The sequence below is a fragment of the Notamacropus eugenii genome, chromosome 6, assembly GCF_028372415.1.
Source record: "Notamacropus eugenii isolate mMacEug1 chromosome 6, mMacEug1.pri_v2, whole genome shotgun sequence".
Classification (NCBI taxonomy): Eukaryota; Metazoa; Chordata; class Mammalia; order Diprotodontia; family Macropodidae; genus Notamacropus; species Notamacropus eugenii.
In genome coordinates, this window is record NC_092877.1 from 224,190,245 (window position 1) to 224,217,928 (window position 27,684).

The 27,684-nt window shown below is 37.6% G+C and overlaps 1 protein-coding gene across 2 annotated transcripts in view; it reads right to left on the bottom strand.

The window, feature by feature from the left end:
- Positions 1 to 1,062: 1,062 nt before the first annotated feature.
- The window catches only part of ITGBL1 (integrin subunit beta like 1), a 374,098-nt gene continuing 347,476 nt past the window's right edge, over positions 1,063 to 27,684 (bottom strand). For both annotated transcript variants that reach the window (XM_072622025.1, XM_072622026.1), the window contains 3 exons: positions 14,652 to 14,798; positions 2,931 to 3,044; positions 1,063 to 1,757 (listed from right to left, as the gene is read on the bottom strand). In XM_072622025.1, coding sequence (XP_072478126.1) covers positions 1,666 to 1,757; positions 2,931 to 3,044; positions 14,652 to 14,798 — 353 coding nt within the window. In that variant the 3' untranslated portion in view covers positions 1,063 to 1,665. The remainder of the gene's footprint in view (positions 1,758 to 2,930; positions 3,045 to 14,651; positions 14,799 to 27,684) is intronic.

Genomic DNA, 27,684 nt, shown 5'->3' on the forward strand with positions numbered 1-27,684 from the left:
TGTTTGAGGGTGTGACATCAAAACAGAAAAGACAAAAAAAAAAATGGAAGCATAAATCTTTCCTTGGATTCTGACTTCACTAAAAGTCTGGAGCCTTTTAAAAAGTTTCTATCACTGCTGACTTACACAAGGAAATGGAGACAACTGGGACAGTTCTATTAATCCACTTCAGGCCAACAAGGGAGAGCTTACAAACACATCAATGTATAGGAACACTATAGCACATTTCCAAGAAATAGAAAAATCAGTCCCTAATCTCCTGATCATCTAAGAAACCAAGGGATTTTGAGATATTCACTTTTCATTTTTGAGATGGATCCTAAATTTTGGTGATATCACTTCTAAAACCCAGCTCATGATTCTACAATGTCTACAATACTCATTAGCAGAATTTGCAACTTAAATGGACATCTGTCAAGACTTTAAAATAACTTTCCCTAATTGCACTACAATTTTGCAAATTTACTTTGCAAATTTAAGCAATTTAAGCAGAACATATAAATTAACATTGTTGCCCTTAAACTTTAAAAGATTGTCAATGTTGACATGCATAATTAGATTTAATGGTAAATAAATTAAGGACATCCCAATAATTGTGGATTTTCATAATTCATTGGGAATTTCATACCAACATTTCATCATTGAGAAGAAATATTTTTTTGTTCATACCAATACAAATATTTGTAGTTGCTATTCAACCTGTGCTGGCCTTTACCTTGCCCTTATCAAAGCTCAAATATCTCAAAATTATATTTTCTAATGATTCTATTTTCCTAGTACTAAGTACTGGTCATAGAAGGCATATAAAAAGTCTTTAAACCACAAGGACATCTAATCAGAGTCCTCTAAATGCCTTAACTTACTAAGAAAAAGAAATTTACATATTGAGAAAATCCATCTCCAAACCATATGTACCCTTTGGCCATTTCCAAAGCACTTTCCAATCCTTAAAGTGCTATGTAAATGCTAGCTATCAATCAGATATCTCCAAATTTAGCAGTGCATAATTCATTTCCCTTGTTTTTTTATGTTCAATAGATGCGTACATATTCACAAACAGTATAATCACATCATGACATTATTTATTAAAATTTGCAAATTGTACATTTTTCTTAATTACTCTCTGCATCTTAAGGGTTTATTTACGTGAATTTTGAGTTCTGTAATATCAAAATTAAACAACAAGCTTAAAGGTTCTTTAATGTTGAAAATGACCAATTTTGAAAGGAATTGATTGCGTTCTGTAGTCACTGTGAGCACTGGCCACAGACTATATGTACTATGGCGCTGACTTTTCAATCATCCACATTTAGAGGTTCAGACTGGGACACAATATAATCTGTCTGATCAATAGCTTTGCAGTTTCATATGTGAGGTCTCTGCCTCATTAGACTTAATGTGGTTTTCATTGTGTAATGATGTGCAGAGCTGACAACCATGCAAATTATGTAAGAAAGCCCTTTCTTGTCCTATTTCCATCACACACTGCTTGGACTTATTTTCAATGGGTACCCAGATTTTACTCAGGCATTCAGAAATAGAAAAAAAAAAAACATACAATAGTCTGCTTGAGTAGCCCTAGTGGTGATTATATGCTTTTTGCTGTGCATTTATGTGTTCTAATGGCCTAAAAAAATAAGAACTTAGTCCTTTGTCATGTAATTGTTAAGGATATTCTGCCCCAAGCCAGATTTCACAAGCATTTCCATTCCATCCATCCCAGCATTCACAGTTTCCACAGCTACATATTCCATTGCCTAGAACAAAATGAACAGGGAAATCGTTATCATAATTGAAATGTATTACATTAAAATGTGTTGTTATAAAACGTAACAAGCCATAATAAAAACCATTCCATTGGCCCTTTAGAGATTGTCTTATTGTGTAGAATGCTTTACATTTGACTAAGCAGCTAAAAGAAACTGGCTCTTTGAAACAATTAATGGCATCTTTCCAGCACAGTCATCAGCCAAAGAATAACGATTATAATTATTCCATCAGATTTTGTACCCAGCTGTGCTTCCTTTGCCATCTCTTGGTCCTCTCCTCTCAATAAAGAAAGAAGGTAACAAGCTGTAAAGCAGGCTTGTCTTTAATAAGGACAGAATGTAAAAATACAGTTAACTAGTACATTTATAGACCAACTAAATGAAAAATGGCGGAGGAGCAAGGCTGAGTTACAAAGAACTGGTCCTGCATAAAGACTTCCTCTCTAGGAAGATACCTGGCATTCTTGTTACCTTATTGAGGAAGTAGTTGAGGGACTGGGTACATTAGCAAAGACCATTTGAAAATGCCCTATGTGCTCCTTCTCCCATTAGAGAGCTTTTATCCTTTTGTGAAAAAGTGAAGGAAGGTGGAACTGGCCCCATTTTTCCTTACGTCTGCCATTAATGCTCTCAAAGTTAGGAAAACCACTCTAAAAACCCTGTCATTTCAGTAGACATTGCACCATTATCATGATAGCTTTCTCTTCCTTCTCATCCCTTTTATTCCTCCCTCTATCAATGCAACAGCAGTATCTTCCTTGGTTGAAGTTATGAAAAATATGAGAGATACCCTTCACACAGGAGCCAAAGTGCAAGGATCTTCATCAAAACCATTTCCATTTGAAATGTAACTAAAATGCTTTGGGATTCGTTTACAAAAATGCCTCCGATAATTCTTATTAATGATTTACTCACACTCTATACCTTGCATTTTGTCTATCCAGTCCTTTTTTTAGAAATCAACTGGTCCCTTATTCTGTCATATCTCTAATGCCCCCACAAAGTCATTTTCATATCAATGGGGAAATTTAACATCTCGCCTTCCATGCATGGAAGGACACAGACTGTGCCTGGAGTGGTCTTGTTGCTTCGCATTTTCATCTACCAGTTTGGCAGCCTGCTGCTCAGAACAAGGGAGGGGGGTGATCTGGACCTACACACCTGTGCAAATGAGTCCATCATGCTTGTCGCAGTCTCTGTCGTCGCATTCACAGAATTCCCCTGAAACGTACCATTCCTGAGAAGAACAGATGCACTTTCCACAGTGACAAGAGCCTATAATCACAAAGATTATTATTTGTCGTCATGGTCCAAATAGATCAGTGCTGTACACCAAGCACCACCATCTAAGCAGCTACCTTGTAAAGGCAGAAAATCAAGATAAAAGCTTGTTGAATAGCACAGTCATTGAAAGGAGACCTTTAACATCACATTTACTTTTTTTTTTTTTAATCTCATAAAGAGTTCTCCAGTAAAGAAATTATTTTGGGATTCCAATAAATATATCTATCCCTGAACCAAGTTAGAGCAGTGTATCATGAAAATGTCAGCGAGGTCCAATTTCAGGTCCCATGACAGGTGCTTATCCATTTGCTTTTCCCAAATGGATTTGTTGTGTAGAAATTGAGGTCATGTAAATTAAATCATGTTTTAAATGCCTGACAGGAGCTTATAATTTAAGAGAATTCAATAATGAATTCTGAAAAGTGAAAGCTCTTTTTGTAGTGAAAATAATTACTCCCCAGTTGGTTTATAAATCAGGGCTTTCATTTTTGTGTTTTTCTTAAAAGTGAACAATACTGGGAGTCAGAGTTGAAAATATAAACTCTTCCATATTCAGTGCAAAGAAAGGATTATTTAGGACAAGCTCCCCAAAAGCAGCAATTAAACATAGCATAACAGTGCTCAATTTATTCAACTAAATCAACCCAACAAGCAATTATTGAGCATCTATTGTGTACAAGGACTGTGCTAGGCTCAGGGGGTAGAGAATCAAAAATGCAAATTGCTATCTTCAATGATATAATCCACTGTTCAATAAGCATTTAAAATGAACAAACATTTATCCATTTTCCTAAGTTGTTTTAAGCGTGGGGAGGAGGGAAGGTGGTAGGATAAGACGAATCCAAGAACAGTCTCTGTCCTCAAGAAATTTCCTTCTGAAGTTCTTTATTCATTTAAGCTTACTTTTTCTACCAAGGTTCTTAAAATGGTTCGGATATGCCTTTCTTTTCTTTAAAGGAATAGATGTTACTGAGAAAATTGCCTTTTTACAGATATTAATTATGTCCACAGACAAAAATGTCTTAGGAAGGAAGTGTTCTTTCTCTTGACATTTGTGAAGACATTGGAAAGGACCTTGGAATCTGTCTAATCTAACCCCCAAGCTAGGCCCCAAAAGATTAAGTGACTTGGCCTAAACTATAGAGCTGATTTTGTGGCTTGTCTGGGAACTAAACCTAGGCCTCCTGAAACCTAGTTCAGTGTTCCTTAACAGCATCTTTCAATATGTTGCCTTGAATTGGTCGCTAGTTCCAAATGTGATGTATTGCTATTTTCAATATTCAGGGTTTGGAAGTTCTAAATGGCCAAAAGTATTAATTATTAGGCAAAGTTTCATTTTGGAAAGTTCTTGAAATATACCATGAAATTTCAACAAAGACTAGTTTAAGATACGTTTGAAAACTTGGCCATCATTCCCTCAAACAAGCACATTCATTTCAAAAAGGAAAATCCACTTGTGATAAATGAAAAACTGTTTGAATGGGGGCAGGGAATGATTAGAAAAAGGGAATTACATTTGTTAAAAGAAGGGGGATACATAGGATGAGGACTGCATATGCAAAACAGGAGGTGATTCATTGCTATTGGAATCTATCTGAAATTGATGACTAGTCAGACCCTACTACATGGTTATCTATAACATCTCTTTCTATGGTTTAAAGTCAGAATTTCTGAAGCATCCACATATTATAACAGGCCAAAAGCACTAACTTTACAGCATCAAGAAGATCTCTGGCAAAAGAGCAAGTATCTTTGATGTTTGAAAATATCAGTTAGGACTCAGAACAGAGGTTACCATTTTTATTTGGTGGGCAAGAGGGAGCTGCCAACACTGCTTTTCATTTTCATGGCAAAGTAAGAAAATAATTGTACAATTATATACCACATTTCCCAACTATATTCCTTATAAAGAAATTTTCCAAATAGATTTTAAATTCCTTGCCTCCCCCAACTACTTTCTTACATATCACAAGTTTACCAGCCCATGTCATATTTCCCATTATTCCCATGCCATTACTGCCATCCTACTGTCAGCATTAACAAAATGAGGAAAGTCACAGTGGACAGTCATGGATTTTATTTCCACTTAAATTCATCCTTAATAGGTCAGCATTGATTGCTTTTATATCTAGCCCATTTTTCTACCTGTGGGCCAGTGCTAATTTGCATGCCATCCTTAAGGAAGGGTTATCTCAGTTCTGACTAACTGGTTGTCCACTGTGGCCTCTCTTCCAGTACTAAGTAGAAGGCTTTTCTCCTTCCTCAACTCTTTCAAGCATAGGTTTTCCTCCTATTTCTGTATGTTATTTACCTCTGTTTTCAACCTTCTTATAAAGTATGCCATGCTGAAGCTAATAGATAGATTGACAGACACAAGTACTGAGGAAAAATGTCAGCAAAAACCATTCTGAATTTCATTCATTGTCATAGGAGTCACAGTAGAAGACACTAAACTGAGTCTCTTATTTCTATGGATGAATAAAGATAAATGCTTTGTTAAATAGCATCATTTTGTGACTTTCTAAACTGACATCTGACCTAGGGAACATAATGGTTTGGAAAAACCCAGTTAATTATCACAAATGGCAGTCAATTGATTTTCCAACATCGTTTCCATGAGTCATATGCTTCTAAAAGCTCTCTTTTGTGTGTGACAATATATGGTTCAGGCATCTGTATCCACTTCCAAGCTACATCACTAACCTTGTTCACTTTCACTATTTGGGGGAGTTCTTCCTGTTGTTAAATCCAGAAAACTTCTTACCTAGTGACGTGACTTTGGTCAAGGCCATTTCCATGTTGTGGTAAAAAAAAAAAAAAAGAAACCAAAATGTTTTCTTAAGTCTTAACTGGCACAATGGAGCTTATTACAGGATTTATACTAGATCTCTGAACAATAAAAGTCTCAAACCGGCAACTCTGAGCGCTAGTAATTCTCAGAAGTATGCCAGAAACAGGAATCTCTAAAATGAAAAGAGGGAGAAGATGCCATGAAACAGTGACTCTTTCTCCCTACTGAGCTCTTAAACTTCTATTCGTAAAAGCTCAGTGCCTCCTAGAGATGGAAAACTCTTCCTATGACTTCCTAGGTTAGAAATAGTTTAACCTATGTTACTAATAACATGTTATAACATAATAGGAGACACTAAGGCACTTTTCCTTCCAAGAGCTCCAGTTGCTTTCACAAATAATGGGATCTGCTCCCTGCCTCCTACCAGAGGAGGTAATAGGGGAGAAGTTGCCATCAGCCATACTCAGGCTGCACACCTCTCAGGAAAGAGGTAAGTATCATCCTACCTGGAAGTTTAACATAACCACAACTATGGTGAGAAGCAGGCTGGAATTATGACAGAAGAACAGTGCTTGTAACATCCCCTTCCCAGTTCATTCTGGTTCAGGACCAGGACATTTTGGAATGTTCATAGCCTCATTTTGCCCCCAGTACTTTGGAAATAAAGCATATAATTTTACTGGTCTTCAAAGCATACCCTCTGAGATAGAGAGACAGCTACTTTGATTTCACAGATGAGAAAATGAAAGCAAAGAGAGAGAAAGTGATATAAGATCACAAAGCTTTAGCCCCAGACTAGGAACTGGACTAGGTTCCACTCTTAGCCCAACTCATCTGTACTGCTGCTCAGTCAATTTTTTTTCATGTCATGTCAGCAGTGGGTACATTTAATTCTTAGACATTTAATTAGAGGACCAAATTGGGGATAACAACTCTAACATGACACAAGGACAAGTCCCACTGAATCTGCCCTATCCCTTGTGCAGTAGAAATATACTGTACACTTGGTTTGGATGATCTGGAATTCAAAAAATGCCATAATACTGTTTCCCAAACAATTCAGTAAGGGGAAGTAGTTTAACATCTCAAGTTTGTATCTATTCCTTGATGTCAGCTACTTTAAAGAAGGTTAGTGATGATTGCCTGGAATTACGTTGAAATTAAGATGGACAAAGCCTGACTGGGTGCTCTAAGATCCAAATACAATACACAGAAAATCAATGATCAAAATAAAAAATTCCCTTGTCATTGTGCTCAGATCTCTGCAAAGGTCACTAACTCCATGGAAGATAATTCAGTTTGTGATATTAGGAGAGACCTGGACACTAAAATTATTTACCCTTCTCTTGGTTGTCCATGTAGACTTTTGAAGTCCAAGAGCAAGGCATCATTCTAAGTTACCTACATTCATAGAGTTGGAATTCATTTTTATTTTGTCGTGCCTGGCAAAATGCTGCAATCTGACATCACAACAGGCGGTTCTCACTCTTGTACTAATCTTTCCATCCATTATGAATGGTCATAGACACTGTATCCGTTTTAAATTTTTTCTATGGAGTGATTTATTGTCTTGGCTACAAATTTGTAAAGAAATAAAACGCTATTTCTTCACCGTCTTCTGTCATGAGGTGTCAGCTTTGTTCAACAGCCATTAAAAAAAGCAACCAAATAAATGAATACTATGTAATCTAAGGCTATAACCAGAGCATAGTATCCTCATCAGAATAATTTTCATGTCTTTACCATACCAAAGAGTGAAAATGGGATTTCTTCATATGTGATAATTAGGATGACAGTGTTCTCAAAAAGTTTACTCCCAAAGTACCAAACTTTTACCAAATCATGGTATTTGTAAAAGTCCACGAACATTTTTTACCTCTTCCCAGCTACCATGCTAATAATATTCATCAGATTATGAAACAATAGAATATGAGAGTCTAGAGGAAACATAGATAAAATTTAGCTCAAACATATCAGTTTTATGGGTTATGATTTTGTGTTCAACAGTAACATCAGCAGTAATTGCTACAACCTGTAAGCCTAGACTTAGGGATGAGGGTAATGACCTCTTGGTTGGGTTCCCATTGGTTATTTTAACAGGAATTCATGATTTCAGTCTACATACATTTTCCCTTAAAAGTAGCAGGAAACAGAAGCTCATCCTTTTCTTTGCTCCTACTGTCTTCCCTAATGGAAAGATAATCAAGAAGCTAAAATCAAAGAGGGGCCATGGGGACAAATGTAGTAAAGTAAAAAGAATTCTAACTGAAGTGTGAGGGCCTAGACCCAAATCCCACTTCCAGCACCTGTAGGATCTTGAGAAAAATCACTTAACCTTTTTGGGTTTCTTTTCCTCATCTGTAATATGAGGGCATTAGTACCCTTATAAATCCATTTCGATGATTGTATGATAAAGTCCAAATTCCTCATGTGAATAGATAAAGAAATGGAATCCTGGATGAGTGAAGCACCTTGGCTCAAGATCACCAACTAGGTTAATTAACCTAGTAGAGCTGGGACTAAGTTCCAGGAAGGATACAAGCATTTATTAAGTGCCTACTATGTACCAGGCACAGTAGGTGCATTACAAACATCATCTCATTTGATCCTCAACAATGCTGGAAGGGTGAGGCAGGTGCTATTTTTATTTCTATTTTACAGTTGAGGAAACTGAAGCAAACAGCTTCTTTTTTTTTTTTAAGTGACTTGTGCAAGGGCACTCACCTAACACATGTCCGAGGCAATATTGGAACTTAGGTATTCAGGACTCCAGTCCCAGCACTGTATTCATTGGGTTACCTTACTACCTTTGCAGCTCATTTCCAGGCCAGTTGCCTTTCCACTATAGTATGGTGACTCATATCCTACCCACACTTGCATTGAATTGGAGATCTTGAGGGAAGCCTAGACCTTCTGCTTTCAATTCTTAGTTCTTCCTGGCAGTACCTATAGCAGAATAAACCAAAAGCACTCATCTATGGTTATATCATATATATTCAAATACATAAGAGTTGATAGGGACTTGAGAGGTCATCTGACTGAATGCCCTTATTTAACTGATGAGAATGTGAGATTCAGAATTTGTCCAATCTTACACAAGTGGTAACAAGTGGTAGAGTCAGAATTTACTCTGAATCCAAATTCAATGCATTCTATGTTGACTTGTCAAATGGAAAATATTTTGAGAAAGCCTGAACAAATTATAAGGGAATGGTGAATGATGTCTTAATTTTTTTCCCCTTAAAACAAGGTTGTGTTTACAACAAGGCTTACTAGATTGCAAGGAAGACCTTAATGGATTAAATGAAGATTCTCCTGATGCTTTGTTTTTTAATATCTTCTTTTGTCGATAACATGGCGAGCAGGAGAGGTTTAAGGGATAGGGGAAAAGGAAGAATAAGGTAACCGTTAACAAAAGGAAAATATTGGGGACAAAGCAATTCATCAGAGCTTAGAAATACTTTTGTTATGTAAACAAAAAGCTTAAAACAAGTCCTGCCTTGGGCAAGCTGATAAACTATACTTTAGCAGCTGAAAATTGTTTCTTCATACTCATTTGGTTAACCAGATCCCCTGTGCCCCTGCAGATATCTTTCTCTTACCCTATAGAAAATTTTGGTAGTAAACGTGTATACACACATATGAATACATACATGTATACATGCTTTAAATGTACACATGTAGATATAGATGTCTATATTGTCTACACAGAGGTGTAGATATATGTCTACACAGCGGTGAGTTATCCACCGCAAGATGTCTTTGAGCAGATGCTAGATGACCTCATTGTCAGGATATCATGAAGAGGATTACTAATTATGTATAGATTGGACTAAATTACCTCTGAGGTTGCTTCTAACTGTGATATTCAGAATCTAAATTTTACGTCAATTTTCTCCTCTCCAGCATGCATTCTCTTTATTAGTGATTATTGCTGAAACTTTATCCTAGGATATTTTTGGTCTAGATAGATACCTCTTGGGAAAAGACATGACCAAACACTTCATTCTTTGTGGTAAGATTATCTGTGCCATATCTTGAGCTTTCAGTCTTATCAACATGCAGCAGCGTTGGTGGGAAAGTCCTTTGTCAACATTATTCTATCCACTGCTCCTGATTTCTATTTATTCTCCTGGAACCTCAAATCCAGGGAAGCCTTTTAAATCTGCAAATACTGGCCCCAACCCAGGGAAAGCAGAGGCTAAGAATTCATCATTAGATCAGAACTCAGCTGAAGGTAATTTATTATATCAGCTGTATATTTTCAGGGTAGACAAGAGTATTCCTTGACAGGGTGGGGAAAATCACAGGACTCAATTCATTTATGCATTTATTTTTGGACTTGACATGTGATTACATTGATGGAGGGAACTCTAGTCAGGAAACTCCCTCTACCAATATGAAACATTAACTACTTTGCAAATTACAGTCTTAGAGAGTTGTCTGGGATATGGAGAGGTAGGTTCAATGTCTTGATCAAGGTAATGCATCAGGTAGGACTGAAACTTACATCTGACTGACTCTGAGGTCAACTTCCTCTCCAAAAGAGATTAATGCCTCTTAGCACAAATTTCTAACTCTTTCTAATTCAAGTCATCATGATGCTTCATTATTTTGTTATCAGTTTCATCAGTAGCACAGATGCACTCCTATGCACTGAGTAATTCTTGCTCAAAAAGTTAACAGGAAGAGTCAGGAAATGAGATCAACCATATAGTGAGAGATGACAGGCAGCAAAGCAAGACAGTTAACCTCAGAGTAAAGATGGCATGTGTTCAAGCCCTGCCTCAGACAAAAACTGAGTGTCATGTGTGACCTTGGACAAATTGTTGACTTAGTAGCACCCTAAGTGTCTCTCTAAGATTACAAGTCACAGACAAGTTGCTGATCTATGCCAAAGAAGGATTTCCTATAGCACAAGTTTCCTGTTAGTAAGAATTAAGCAAGAATTGTCCTAAGTATGTGTGGGGATTATAATTGCCCAATCTACAAGAAAAACCACTGACGCAGAGCTCTGAGCCAATGGCCCTTCATTGGGGGGGAAGAGGAACCACAGAACCTTTAATAAAGTGGACCTCAGGTTTTCCTCATGATCTTAGATCCCCCACTTCCTCCAGGGTCTTATTTTTATAAGGCTTGATATCAGGTTTGAAACCTGAACACTCTAAAGGTGCTACACAAAGTATAGGAGCCCAGTGGTTGACAGACCTTGCTCTTGAACACCAAAAATTAAGATGGGCCAGACAAGAGTTATGTCCAGTGACCAAATGGTCATAAGGTGATCACCTGCTCATGTTGGGCAAGAGAAGAGGGTCTGGGGATACCAAAATAAGTTGTGGCACTTTCAAAAAAATTAAGGCATCCCACCCATACTAACTTTGAACCTGGAATTTGAGTAAAAGAGAATAGAGAGATCTTTGTCAGCATCCTTGTGGTTGCACAAAGGAGCTTCATAACTGATTACTAAGTAGGGAACATTACATTAAAGTTTGAGGCTTGCTGTAAAGGCCTATCCTAAGAATCTATTTTATCTAATTATCCCTATGTGATTTGTGTAAAAGATCAAACTGAATATTACGAATTGGAATAAAGCAGGAATCCTAACATGTCATATCTCAATATGTTACTCAAAAATGTAATTTTCACAGAATACAGTAAAATACACATCAATCAAATTAACTAAACAGAATTATTTTATCCTCCTGGATAATTTAGGAGGCCCTATAGGATTATAACTCAAGATCTTCATTATCCCAATAAAATAACGTTATTCCTTAGATAAGTGAAGAGAAGGCTCCAGTGGACCCTAAAATAGGCTTCCTGTGAATAATATTAAAAACAGCTTCTAAATAATTAATTGACATAGACCTTAAATCTCTGAATCTCTGAGTCAAGAGGATCTAAAAGGCATTTAGTCTAACCAATCCCTAAAAAGGTATCCTCTCTATAACATCCCCACCAAGGGATTATCTAGCTTCTCTTTAAAGACCTTCATTACGTGGGCATCTGTGGTCTCCTATTCCACTTTTGATTTGCCCCTAGTTGTTTGGAAGCCAGCCTAAATCTGGCCCTCTGCAAAGTCAACCCATTACTCCTAATTCTGCCCTAGGGGCCTAAACAGAAACATCTAAACTTTCTTTTACAAGGCAAACCCTTAAATGCTTGAAGAGAGCATCTATCTCTAATTCCTCCCTCCCACCCATCCCCTAGCCATCTATTAGTGATACTGACCTCCCACCCATCCCCTAGCCATCTATTAGTGATACTGACTGACTATTAGTGATACTGACTGGGCAGGTTGGCATCTTCTCTGAAAGTTTTAGAGCTGCTGCCCAGAGCACTGAGAGGTTAAGGGACTTTCCCAGAGTCACACAGTCAGCATATGTCATAGGTAAGTCTTGAACCCAGAGATAAAACTCTACTGACTACTGGTCTCTCCTCTTCTAATGATTAAATCCTCCTTGCACTTTCAACCTATCCTCATGTGCTGTGATTTCAAATCTCACCATCCTACTCAGTCTCCTTTCAACTTACTCCTTCTTGAAGTGTGATGCACAGAATTGAATAGAATTCTCTAGATGTAGTCAAAGAATCTAAATATAAAGCTTATATATATATATATATATATATATATATATATATATGCACATACACACACAGACACACACACATATATACATATATACACACACACACACTCACACACACATATATCATGACTCTCCATAAGCACAGACAAGCAAGACCTGGCCGTATTCATGTGTATGCATGCATACAGACACATGTGTACACATACACACACATAGCCATTTGATCATTAAGATGAAAATACCTTGGATTCATAGACATTGAGGACCTCCACTCTTTAGGGATGTTTGGGATAGTTTGGGATAAATGATATTAATATGCTTTGCCTCAGAGGTAGAAATGACTCAGTGCTTCTCAAACTCATTCTGGATTTTAATCAGAATTATACTTGAATTTTTTTGAAAGCCCAGTTTTAAAAACATTTTATTAGCTTCATAGGAATCGTGGATCATTGGAGTATCATGTATTTGCCTACTGTTTACAGTTATCTAGATGGTGTAATGGATCTGAAGTCAGGAAGATCTGAGTTCATATTTTCCCTCAGACACTAGTTGTATGACTCAAGGCAAGTCACTTAACCTCTGCCTGCCTCAGTTTCCTCATTTAAAAAATGAGGATAAAAAATAACATGTACTTCCCAGGGTTGCTGTGAGGATAAAATAAGATATTAAAAAAAATATTTTTCAATCCTTAAAGCACATTATAATTGCTGTCTGTTGTTATTATATCATTACATGGTTTTTCGGAAGTCTTATTCCCCTAAGAGACTCTGAGGGTCACGAAGGCAGAGGCTGTATCTCAATGTTACCTCTTTCCCAGTGTTACTATAATATAATATATATAATATATGTTATGTAATAATCATATTATATAATAATTACATATAAAAAAAGTTAATGGAATTGAATTAAACGTAATTGAAATGACACCTGCTAAGTGAACCTGAAATATGACGAAATGTCCATTCAAAACAAAGACTGATTTCAAAAGGAAAATTCCAAATTTAAAAAAAGACTGAAAAAACAGAAGTCAGGTTAAATTCACACACAAGATAAACCCATAATCCTTATTTGTCCACCACCATTAAGTCTCTTAGAAATTGAAAATAACTGAAATAGCTGTGACAGAAGCATATATACATACACACACACATTCATATATATTTGCATGTGTATATATTTAACTTCCCTAAGAAACAAAGAAAAATATGATAAACATTGTTTATATCAACTTCTAATATTCAGTCTAATTTCTTAAACACCAACACGCATGCGTACAAGTTACTTTGTGTAAGTGAATTTTATGTGAATTTAATTTTTAAGACTTTAAAATACTGGGAAGTATCATCACGATAGCTTTTCCCCTCACTGAGCTTATGGTCTAAAAGGGGGATTGAAACAGATAGTGACAGTTAAGATGTTGAATTTTTCAAGGATTCCTGATGCTCCCTGCACCAACACAGGTCAAAACCCTACTGTTTGGAAGATTGCCTTTTGAGTTGATGTGGTCAAAACAAGTCATCATCCTTTATCAGTTTATAGATAATTCTCTCCAAATTTAGCTTTGATGCTTCACAGATTAGCTGTCTGTCATTGGCTAGTTTTCAAAATGTATTTGCCTCAGTGGGAACTGTCTGAGCTTATGCCCCATTCCTTTAATTACTGAAGGTCACTTTCAGGCCACCATAATGCAGTAGAGTAGACCAAGTCTAATGCTATTTAATATTCTATAATCTGTACCATAGGTGAAGACAAACGCAAGTTCCTGAGGACCAAAAAGCTTGCTGAATTTTTGAGGAAAGACCATATCTAATCCCTACGTTTGTCTTTTCATTCTCACTTCATATATTGTTTCTCTTTGTATAATTTTCTCACATCAAGGCATCTATTTGCCAATCCTGTATCCTGTAATAACCTCACCATGCCCCTGTTTCCTAGCATTTCAGAAGCTAACTCTTATCACCCTTTCTCTTATTTGTTCATATATAGGGACCCTGGCACAATACTTCCTTGGCTTAGCATGTGCTGTGATTCAATGTGGCAATTTTGACTGGGATTCTCTTGGTATTAACTCTACTTTCTGAGTCCCATTTACTTGAGTTTATGCATGTAATCTTCAGCCTTAAAATATGTCACAAATAAAAGGCATCAGAGCTTTCATTCAATAGAAAATGTAAGGATAACAGTACTCAGGCTGAGTTACTCAACTCCAACACTCACCCTTCCCTGAGCACAATATGCCATCTGCTGATTCACACAAACTCTTGCTTTCTTCTTCGGTCATGTTGCATTTTCTTGAATATTGGCAGAGTTTTCCAAACCACCCCCTCTCACAAATGCAGCGACCGCAGGAGCATTTACCATGGCCTGGAAAACAAAAAGTATGACAGACAAAGCCTCATTAAATATTCAGAAGTTCTACCTGAGGTTTCAGAGGGAAATCAACAATTGCTCTCTTTGTTCTTCTTACTGGAAATATTTTTACATCACTTTGCTATTTACAAAATTCTTTCCTCATAACAACTCTGTAAGGCAGATGATACGAACAGTATTATTTTCATCTTACAAATGAAGACGCTAAGGCCCAAACAAGTTAAGTGACTTGCTCAGAGGTAAGTAGGACATGGGAAGTAATGTGGAGAGGAAAAGAGAACGGAATTTTTAGTCAGAACACCTGAATTTAAATTCTAGCTCTATGACTGAGAAAGTCACTTAACCTCTCTGGGTCTCAGTTTCCTCGTCAGTAAAATGAGAAGATTGACATCTGAGGTCCCTTCAGACTCTAAATGTATGACCTTGTAAAATGTCAGGGAGGAGATTCAAATACAAGCCTTCTGATTCCAAGTCAAGAGTCAATAAAAAAATACATATTTATCATGCATCTTCCATGCACCAGGCACTGTGCTTAGAGGTGGGGATACAAATAGGAAAGACTGTCCCTGCCCTCAAGGAGCCTATAGTCTAATGGGAGAAGATAAAATACAAAAATGAAGCTAAAAGTCTGGTGCTTTCTTCCCTGAAGCAGATGCCCCACATAAAGTACAATATCGAACTTTCTATCTGAGGAAAACACTGTTCTGCTGCTTTCTGCATGAGTCAGCTCAAGTATAATTGCCAGATGAACTCTCCAGACAGTGCTCAAGCTTAATGTGATAAATCTGGAGCTGGAATCAGAGAAGGACTCAAGAGGGAAGCAAACTTTGAAGTTATTTAAAGTGGAATTCTTCTATTGATAACAGAACATCCTCATTTGCATTTTTATCAGTTAAAAAGACTTAGAGCCCATTCTCATCATGGACACCATGACATCTGGACCAATTTGAAAAGCTGGTCACGTTTCCATCACTTGCAACATTTATCGATTGCTTTTCCTACTTCCTCCTAAGAGGTATAAAACGTTAACTATTTGCTACCAAAAGCATATGCCTAAGAATACGAACATCTATCATTCTGAAGTTTGTAAAGTACACGTGTTTGTTTAATTCTCATGGCCCTTCTGATATTAGGTGCTATCATCATTCCCATTTTATAGATTAAAAAATTGAAACACAGAGAAGTTGTGACTTATCCAGGACTTATCTAGCTAATCATTTTCTAAGGCAAGATTTGATTTCAGCTATTCTAGACTCCAAGTACAACGATCTTTGCATTATGTCACCTAGGTGATTTGTCTTCCTGATAATATGGATATACTCATGTTTAAGCAGCAAATTTAACCAGCAAGTCATGTCTGACTTAATGATATGTATAAATATGGAATATGTCAATTCTATTTGGACTAATGTTAAATTGGTGAAATTTGAATTTCAGATTTCAGGGGATATATATATATATATATATATATATATATATATATATATATATATATATATATATACACATATACACATACAATATACGTACATATATGCATACATATGTACATACACATATGCATACATACTTGTCATTGGTCTCAATCTGGGAGATTCTTTGGCCATATAGAGAAAATCTCTAACTTTCAGTCTAGATAGTCTAGATAATATTATAGAAAATAGGTAAACACATGGTGCTATGTGTTTGTGTTTGTGTGTGTGTGTGTGATGTACTTATAATCCTAGATATAGTGGTGGAAGGGTGTGCCAAGGACATCTACAGCATACCCCTCATTTTATACGTGAAGAAAATGAGGCCCCAGAAGCTTAAATACCTTGTTCAAGGTCAATAGGTAAGTCTCAGAATCGTGATGTGAAACTAAGTCCTTTGGTTTTGGAATATAGAATCTGTCATTCTTCAAAAACACAATGCGTACCTACCCATATACTTGTTGAAGCACAGTTAATCTTTAGCATATTCATGACAAGATGACCTTCACCAAGTACCTGCTAAGTACTGAGGAGACACAGACAAAAGCAACATAATCCCTTGACTCAAGAAGGTTTGGGAACACAGCATACGTATACAGATACATGTGTAAAACATATACTCATTAACCTTGAGTAAGAAAGTCCTTTGGGGAAGGGAAAGTTGGGGGGAACCAGGACAGGCCTCTTGCAGAAGGGGAGGTAAGTTCTGAAGAAAATCCAGGAATCTAGAAGGCTAAAATGAGGAGAAAGGACATTGCAGGCAGGGCAAAGCCAGTTAGAAGGGCAGGATCCATATAGTTGTGAGGGCCAGCCTTGGAGTCAAGAAGTCTTAGGTTCAAGTCTTGCCGCTGATACATGCTAGTTATGCTATCATGAGCAAATTGCTTTATCTCTCAGCTACCTGTGCAATTCTCTAATACCCATACGTGACAAAGAAATTGTTGATCTGCATTCATGGAGAGAGTTTCCTCCCTGGGAGTTTTCGTGCACCAAAGATATCACAAGGTTATCTCTCCTTCCCCTGTTTCCCCCATGCTCCCTTTCAAAAAAAAGTTGTATGCCCTGGCCTTCCATAAGATGGTATTTTTCAGGCTTCTTTCCATTCTTCCTTTTGTGAATAGCAGCTGGTTAGCAGGAAGACCATCTTCAGACAGCTATGGAATGTGTGGTCAGCTTTCAAAAAAGCTCTGCCTTTGAGCCTCTGGCTTTTTCTTCTTATACTGGGACCTATGTGATATCGTTGTCCTTTTTCAGTCATGCTCGACTTTTTGTGACTCCATTTGGGTCTTTCTTTGCAAAGATACCAAGCTGGTTTATTATTTCCTCCTCTGGCTCATTTTACAGATGAGGAAACTGAGGCAAACAGGGTAAAGTGACTTACCCAGGGTCACACAGCTAGTAAGTATCTGAGGCTGGATTTCAACTGAGGAAGATGAGTCTTTCTAACTGCAGGCACAGCACTCTGTGCACTGTGGTGCTACCTGTATAATATTATAAACTTGCATAGTTTCAACTTCTCTGCAGTCGGTTGTCATATAGATGCATTTGTTTCCCTCTTGAACTCCTGCTTTGGGCCAGAACCATTATGACAAATCTCTCTCTCTCTCTCTGTCTCTCTCTCTGTCTCTGTCTCTGTCTCTGTCTCTCTGTCTCTGTCTCTCTCTCTCTCTCTCTCTGTCTCTCTCTCTCTCTGTCTCTGTCTGTCTCTGTCCATCTCTGTTTCTCTGTCTCTCTGTCTCTCTCTCCATAAATATATATACATATGTATATAAGTTGTCACTAAGTCAAACAAAGCATAACGAATACTTGACTGATTACTGACTTCCCATCTATCCCTGATTCCTCACCGCCCATCCCAGTCAGCAAGCACTAGGACATCACCAACATTCCAAGGACAAACTTTCAGACTTAATTCATTGTGTTATCACCCTTCATTCTACCTATGCATCCTTTTAACAAAATGATCCCTTTCTTTTCCCTACTTATTTTCTTAGCCTTTCTTTCCGTATAGGCCTCAGGGCAGCCAGGCTGCCCAGTGGGTAGAGTGCTAGGCCTGGAGTTAGGAAGACTTCTCCTTTGAACTCTGAGTTCAAATTTGGCCTCAGATACATACTAGCTGTGTGACCATGGGCAGGTCACTTCACCCTGTTTGCCTCAGTTTCCTCATCTGTAAAAGGAACTGGCCAAAGAAATGGTAAGCCACTCCAGTATTTCTGCCAAGAAGACCCCCACAGGCATTCACAGAGACTCAGACAAGAGTGAAAAATGACTTAATAACAACAAAAATGTTGTCCTCATCCTAGGGGATATATTTATCCATCTGGCTTATTGCAACATACTTATCAGAACTCTTACCTCTAGTATTACCGTGTTCTACATGGTCTTAGAGTCACTTTCTCTTTTTGAATTAGAATGCTCCCCAGAATTAGAAGTGTTCCCCCAAAATGAAATGGGCTACCTTGAGAGGTATTTATTTTCATACTATTTGGAGGATTCAAGCCTAAGTTAAAGCTCTATTTTTCAAGAATATTATAGAGAGGGCTATTTATGTTCTGTAGGGAGGCTGACCTAAAGGACTTTTAAAGGTTTCTTGGCTTTGTTTTCTCAATGGAATGATTATTTTTTTCCCTTGTTGGGATCAAGGAAACACCAGTTGTGTGCCTTCATAAGAAAAAAAAAGTGAATCAAAACAATGTGAAATGTTCTCACCATCTCTCTCCCTTTTACTATCACTAGGTACGTGTTCTTAGCATTCCATCTGCTATTTAGCGCTGGGTGGGGAATGGGAGGATAAGGAAGAGGCAAAGCAGAAGTAATTCCACTGCTGGAGCTCAAAGTTTTGCACAGACAAACATAAAAGTGTCAGTCTGGGAAGGAGACACTGTCATGCCTAGTGAATCTAAAAAGGACAGGCTGAAGCAAGTTGGCGCTATTATTTCCTGACTTTTCTTTGAATAAAGCATGCCCAGCCTCAACTCTTAGCCCTTTCTTGATGCAGTTCATTCAGACTGACAGTTATCCCCCCACCATTTCCACAGAACTGAACCTTATCCATTCTTCATGGTCCAACCCAAATTCCACACTCTCCAAAAGGTTTTTCTACATGGCCCCATATTGAGCTTGTCCTTTTGTATCACTTATTGTATATGCTACTTATTTCTAATGTAGTAGATGAGAAGAAGAAGTAAAGAGGAGAGCTAGAATATGGAAGGGAATGGAAGAAAGTGAAGGAAATAATTCTGTAGCAGAAGCTACTTGCCCAGGGTCTTGCAGTAAGAAAATATAAGTCAACATTCTATTGGATTTAGAATCAAAGATTGAAGAAATTATTGATAATGATAGTTTGCATTAACATAGGCATTTCTGGCAGACAAAATGTTTCTGTCATAAATATCCTGTAAGGCAGGTAGGATAAGTATTACTCACCCAGTTTTAGAAGATGAGAAAGCTGAAGCTCTGAGAGTTATAATGACTCTCCTTTAGGGGACAGAACAGGTACATAACAGAGTCTTGATCTGATCCTAACCTCTTGATTCCAAGTCCTTATCTTGTGCTAGACTGCCTCTTATACAGAATATCTTGGTTTGAGATACTCTAATTGCTCCTTCTCCAGCACTCCCCTATCACCCAAGAATAGCAGGTTAGAGAAGAAAGGGAGAGAGGGAGAGGGAGAGATAGAGGGAGAGGGAGAGAGGGAGAGGGAGAGAGAGAGACAGACAGAGACAGAGAGAGAGAGAGAGAGAGAGAGAGAACTGTTTATCATGTGGAAGGCTCATCAACTGGGCCTCAGACAGCTCAGTAATGGGGGGTGGAGCCAAAATGGCAGAGTAGAAGCACTGAACTATTCTACCTCTTCCTCCATAACCTTTATAATACCTGTAAAAAATAACTCTAAACAAATTCTAGAGCGGCAGAAGCCACAAAATGACAGAGGGGAAACAGATTTCCAGTCCAAGATCATCTGGAAGGCAGACAGGAAAGGTCTATCACAACTAGCTCTGAGAGGAGCACAGCCTAGTCACATGGCACAGACAGGATTGGAGCAGGCTTCAGGGCACTGAATCACAGGCATCTGCTGTGGTTTCCAAATTTCTCAACCCCAAAACAGCTTCAAACATCAGTGAGAAAGCTCTTTCACCTGGGTTAGAGGGGATCTCTATCAGGCCCCAGCAGCAGCAGCCACTGCCTCAGTAGTGGCTTCTGGAGCTCTCCATCCACAGACCCTGAGGAATCGAGTAGCTGATCTGGGTCTCAGTCCTAAAGAGTGGTCTTGGGGTGAGGAAGAGTGCTGGCATGGCAGAGCTGGTGGCTATGGAGAGGGAATCCTATTGGAAGTCCCAGGGCAGAAAAGAGTGTTTTGGGTTGCTCACAGACCAGAGCACAGGCCAGGAGATGAATAAACATCTCTCTCTTGACCATGGTACTTTGGAGGAACTGAGAATTTATAGGTCCCTAGAGATATCTCAGAGAACAGCTGCACAAAACCTCTGAATCCTAGGGTAGTATACCCTCCACTTGACAAAATGCTCAAAAGTCAAGCAATTGATTGGGAAAATGCCAAAAAGGAGGAAAAAATAAAATTATAGAAGGTTGCTTTCTTGGTGAAAAAGTATTTTCCTCAATACTTCCAGAGGAGGAAGAGCAAAGCACATATACATTCTACATCGAAAACCTCCAAAAAAAATATGCAGTGGTCTTAGGACATGGAAGAACTCAAAAGGGATTTTGAAAATCAAGTAAGAGATGTGGAGGAAAAATTGGGAAGAGAAATGAAAGTGAAGAAAGAAAATCATGAAAAGCAAGTCAATAGCTTGTTAAAGGAGAACCAAAAATTGCTGAATAAAATAACTCCTTTAAAAAAAGACTAACCCAAATGGAAAAGAAGTTCAAAAAGCCAATGTGGAGAAGAACGCTTTACAAAGCAGAATTGGCCAAATGGAAAAGAAGTTCCAAAAGTTCACTGAAGAAAATAGTTCTTTAAAAATTAGAATGGAACAGATGGAAGCTACTGACTTTTTGAGAAATCAAGAAATTATAAAAAAAATGAAAAGAATGAAAAAAGAAGACAATGTGAAATATCTCATTGAGAAAACAACTGACCTGGAAAATAGATCTAGGAGAGATGATTTAAAAATTATTGGTCTACCTGATCAAAAAACGAGCCTAGAGATCATCTTCCAAGAGATTATCAAGGAAAACTGCCCTGATATTCCAGAACCAGAGAGTAAAATAGAAATGGAAAGAATTCACTGCTCACCCCCTGACAGAGATTCCAAAAGGAAAACTCCTAGGAATTTTGTAGCCAAATTCCAGAGTTCTCAGGTCATGAAGAAAATATTACAAGCACCCAGAAAGAAACCATTCAAGTTTTGTGGAAATGCAATCAGGATAATACAAAATTTAGCAGCTTCTACACTAAGGGATCGAAGGTCTTGGAATATGATATTCCAGAGGTCAAAGGAGATAGGATTAAAACCAAGAATCATCTATCCAGAAAAACTGAGTGTAATACTTCAGGAAAAAAATGGAATTTCAATGAAATAGAGGACTTCTAAGCATTCTTGTTGAAAAGACCAAAATTGAATAGAAAATTTGATTTTCAAATATAACAATCAAGAGAAACATGAAAATATATAAGTAGATATGTATGGGTATGTATGTGTATGTTATATATGTGTAGGTATGTATATGTACATGGGTATTGGTATGTACGTGAGGGCACAGGCTGAGCTGAATATGAAGAGAAAACACCTAAAAAAATAAAATTTACTTTTGAGTGTAATGTACTAGGAGTAAAAGAAAGGGAGAGGTAGAATGTAGCAAATCATCTCACATAAAAGAGGAAATAAAGAGCTTTTAATGGTGGGAAAGAAGGGGAGAGATGAAAGGAAACAAGTGAGCCTTTCTCTCACTGATTTGGCTTAAGGAGGGAGTAACACAGACTCAATTGGATACAGAAATCTATCTTACCCTCTAGGAAGGCAGGGGGTAAGGGGATAGGAGAGGGAAGATAGTAGAAGGGACAGCAAACTGGGGAAAGGAATAATCAGAAGTAAACATTATTGTGGGAGGACAGGTCAAGGGAGAGAATGGAATAAATGGAGGGCGGGATAGGACAGAGGGAAATGTGATTAGTCTTTTACAACATAACTATTATGGAAGTGCTTTGCATTGTTGTACATGTATGACCGATATAGAATGGCTTGTTTTCTCAATGAGGGTGGGTAGGAAGGGAGGGAGAGAATATGAAACTCAAAGCTTTAATAATGAATGCTAAAAATTATTTTAGCATGCAACTGGGAAATAAAATGTATAGGCAATGGAGTATAGAAATCTATTATCCCTGCAGGATAATAGAGGGGAGAAACAGGAAGAAGGGGCAGGGTAACAGAAGGGAGGTCTAGAGGAAGGAGTGGATGGGGTGCACGCTGTCCTGGAGTGGGGGATGGGGAGAGGTGGGGAGAAAATGTTGAAATTAAATTCTTGTGGACATGGATGCTGAGAACTAAAAAATAAATAAATTATATACTTAAAAAAAAAGAAAGCTTAATGAAGAACTATAAGTCATAGCTGCAAAGCATGAGGTTTAAGGGTGATATAAGAAAAAAAATTTGATGATCATGAAAGCTATCCCCAAGTGGAATGGAAGATGGTGGGTTCCCCAATGCTGGATGTCATCCAAGGTTAGATGACCACTTATTAGAGGATTCTTGTTCATGTAAAGAATGGACATGATCATTCATTAGATGAAATAGATGAAATCCACCAACAAATACTTATTGAGGGATGCCTGTCTGTATAAAAAGCATTTTATCATGTGATGTGAATTATACAGAAAAGTATGAAAAAATTCCCTACTCTCAAGGTTCTTGCAATCTAGATGATCTGACAAGATGTAGCACTTTTTGATAAATCTAACATGGGAATTTGTTTTGCTGAAATGTCTTTCTTTGTTTTTCTCCCAGGAGAGGGGGAAAAATAAATAAATCCCTGACAACTGAAAAAATAATTTTAAAAATACATAATAATGGCAAATATTTATATTACGCTTACTATGTGCAGGGTACTGTGCCAACCACTTTATAATTATTATCTCATTTGGTTTTTACAAGGAGGTAAGTGCTATTATTATCCCTATTTTTTTTTAAGATTAGGAAATGGAGACAGAGGTTAAGTGACTTGCCCAGGTTTAAACAGCTAGTGAGTCTTTGAAGCCAGACTTGAACTCCAAACCCAGAACTCTAGATGACCTAATATAATATACATATAAAAAATTAAATAATTATAGCAATATTATACCAAATAAATAATTATACCAAAAAAAAGAGTTAAAAGACAAATGACAAGCGACAAGGTCACTAGCAAATGAAGGGTATAGACAATAGGTGCTATGAGTTCAGAATGAATGGCCGCAAGGATGTAAAACTGACTTTGAGGCCTCTGAAGAGAGGGAAAATGTGAACAGGTAGGGAGGACAAAAGGAAAAGGAAGGAAGACTAGCAAAGCAAAGTCATTAAGGTGCAAGAAATTTTTTAGAACAGTGACAAAAATGCCCCTCTTTTCTCACCACATATGTAGATATCTACTGGATGGTACAGTTTAGATGCTAATGAAACACGGGATATTGGGATAAGGAGCAACAGTTCCAAGGGTCCCTCCTTATCAGAACTCCCAGAGAATTCTGAGGTGCTTCCCTTTTCACCCACCCCTCTCACCTATGTGGCTGTGGAATAATGAGATCAGGTAGGAGGAAGCTTCCTGGAAGCAGGAAGGCAAATCTAAATAATAAGAAAGCCAAAGAACATGCACCATCCTGGAGTTGGATTCATCAAGACCAGCCAAGAGAGACAATGTTATATAAGAATCATTTCTCATATGTATACATATATATATGCATATATATATATGTATACATATGTATGTATAAAGAGAGAGACAGAGACTAAGAGAGAGAAAAGAGGGGGAGAGGGGGAGAGGGGGAGAGAGGGAGAGAGGGAGAGGGAGAGGGAGAGGGAGAGAGAGAGCGAGAGAGAGAGCGAGAGAGAGAGAGAGAGAGAGAGAGAGAGAGAGAGAGAGAGAGAGAGAGAGAGCGACCTTTGTTCAACTGAAGGAAAAGAAATGACTTAGTCATGTAGAGGAACATTAAATAGATAGTTCTATGTTGTTCCTGTCTGTCAGCTCTTCTACTCTATGTCTGAGTCCAAAAGCAAAGCTTCTGACTCATACCTGTCAAAGAACAGCTAAAGATAGACTTCTGGACCTGTTCCAAACCCACCTCACTTGTGACTTATGGTTTTTGTATATTCGATGTTCATTGAGTTCCAGAAGCACACTGTTTCACTCCTGCTGTCAATGAGAACACAATAAGTATTAACTAGTAACGGAAATGATGTCGGGAACTATTTTCCATGGCATAAATGATTGTAATAAAGTGTTAATTTTATCATGTTACTTCCTAGTTCAAAAAATTCCCATGGCTTCCCAGTAAAGTCAGTTTGAGATTTAAAGTCAGCCAATCTAATTGCCCTATCCCCCCAAAAAGCCCTAAATCACACTATTCTCCCATCAGAAGACTAGTGGATTAGTCCAGCTATTGGTTCCCATTATCTTCTGAAAAGGCATATCCAATGTCAGTTTGTAGCTTTCATTGCTACAGTTCCTTTACACTAATACTGTGTCTGGAGGAAACGATCTTATCCATTCTTCAGGCTACCCCGTCTTCTCCACAAAGGTTTCCCATATGGTCTCACACTGATTTCATTTCATGAATTTTTATAGCACTTAATGCATATGCTAATTATTTGGGTAATTTCTAATTTATTGCTTTTTAGTTAACTATTTCATTGTGTGTATATGCGTGTATATGTTATTACTATTATCTCAAACAGCCTGTAAGCTAAGAGAGAAGGGAGGCTTTTCTCTAATAATTTCATATCTATTTAGAACCTAATACTGTGTGTGTCAATATGCATACACACATACATATATAATATGCATACATATACACACACACATATATATATACTCTATGTGTGAATCCACATATGTTATGTATTGTTTCTGTATATGTGTATATACATATGCATACAAGTATATATATTGCTCAATAAGTAGCCAGCTGTATGGATAATTGCATTACTTATTTTAACCACTGATTCTTTATTTATTCAAGAAAACTGGAATTCCTTCAGAATAAAATATTCTTCCTTTCCATCTTTGAGAAGAAGTGACATGGCACTGTGAAATCAGTGGTGAATAGGAAGTTGATGCCTTGGACTCAGATTCCAGCTTAGCTCCTTACTGCCCATGTGACGTTGAACCAGTACTTGAATCTCTCTATACCTCAGTTTCCTCTTCTGTAAATTGAGGGACTTAAACTAGATGACCTCTGAGGTCATTTCTAGTTCTGAATTTATACTCCTAAATCTAAACTATTTTTCTGTTTTGTAGGCAGAGTCTCAAAAGTGTTATAAATATATTTGGACTTTCCCAAGAAAAATCTTAAGAATTAGTAAAAAACAAACAAACAAATGCTATTGGTGACCAAAACCAAAAGAAAATGACCAAGTCTGGCATCCTCCATATTAGGATTTTGTTTGCTAGGACTTGGTGCTTTTGATCAAAATGGGAGCATTTAATCAACTGAACTTTAATTAATTTTTTAAAGAGTGGGTGGGTCAGGTAGCATTATTATATGTCAAAACAGTCTAACATAAATCAGATCAAGGAAATTACTGTGGATTACATGTTAGATCTTATGCAGGAAGCTTCTCCAGGAAAGCATTCTTTTTTCTGGCTAATAGTATCCCAGCGAACAGCTGTCTCCTCAGTAGCAAGTGACTCATTATAAACATTCAGATGCAAAGCAATAAAGGTTCTTTATCACTTACTATTTCATTTATTACATCCTTTCCCAGTAGCTCCATAGGCATGTGGTCAGGATGGCATACTATTAATAATGCATTTCAGGTCAGAAAAGACTAAAGGAGGAAACATTTGTATTCAAATCCTTTGGCTTTCCACTCATATATCTCCCTTTAAAAGACTAAGACTAGTTTACAGGAAGATGACAGATATGGAGAGTAGGCTTAGGTCCCTTTTCATAACCTCATAATCAAAAAGAAACGTACATAATAGCATAGTAAAAATAGCAAAAAGAGGAGAAATAAGGAATTATTTTGCCCATCATGTAATTGTCAGAAAGACAGAGAGAGAGAGAGAAAGAGAGAGAGAGAGAGAGAGAGAGAGAGAGAGAGAGAGAGAGAGAGAGAGAGAGAGAGAGAGAGAGAGAGAAAATGAGAATAATGGAAGGTTATTTCATAAACTAGCCACATCTAGTGCTACTGTTCTACTGGTTCATGTCTTGAACTATGTGGATGATACAGTGTCACAGATCAAATTTAGGATTCCCTACGTGGCAGTGTCAGAGCTGGAAACTGCAACTTCACCTCTTAGTTGATGTAGGTCCATGAATCTTAGTAGCTCTGGGGATTGGGTTGGAAGAAAAGTGGTGATAGTGTGGTAGGCAGGGACAGAGAACTGCAGCACTTATTAGGACACTAACTAGTATGGATTACAAATTGAACACAGCTTCTTTATTTTTGTGAACTGAGCACAACTCCCTCCATCTTGTGTTAAACATTAGCTCACCAAGTAAAAGACCTCCTTGCCATACTTCTCAATAATCCCTCCTTAAGAACATTCTGTGTGATCACATTTGTTCAAGGAGACTTCAAAGGTTCTCCAGTTTTAGGAATCAGCTTAGTCATTCAGGTCGAGATATTCCATCTAATCAGCCAGCTCTTGCAGCATCCCTCACTATTTCATTTGTCCTGAAGCTTTCCCCCTCCTTTGTGTTTTAAGCATATATAAACCTGTATATATGCACAACATATATGTACATATGTAATGTAAATTAAATGTAAATTTACATTAATGTAAGGTCATTTTAGGAAATCTCTGCCCATTCTGGTGGGGCTCCCTTTCTGGTGAACTTAATAAGCTCCAAGATAAGTTTGATATTCTGGAGTCTTTGTATTCTGCTTCACCCACATTAACAAAGGGGGATTCCAACAGAACATTAGAACACAGGCCTGATAAAAGTGCTCTCATTGGATCCTGCTTTCAAAAGTGTCCCGGTCTCCGAAGGTGTTGAGACACATGACTCAAGGGATTGAGATTGAAAAAGGTTGACAAATATGGAGGAGAAAAGGATCCAGGATTGTGGAGATGGTTAGAATGTTGCTAGAACAGTAGACTATAGACTAGACTTCCTATAGGAGGGCTTAATGAAAAGTGGAAAATATATCTGTTGGAATATCCCTCAGACAAACACTTAGTCAATTACACTTCGAAAGAGTCATAGATCTCACCAAACTCAGTAATTTGGAGCAAACATGCATCAGCAC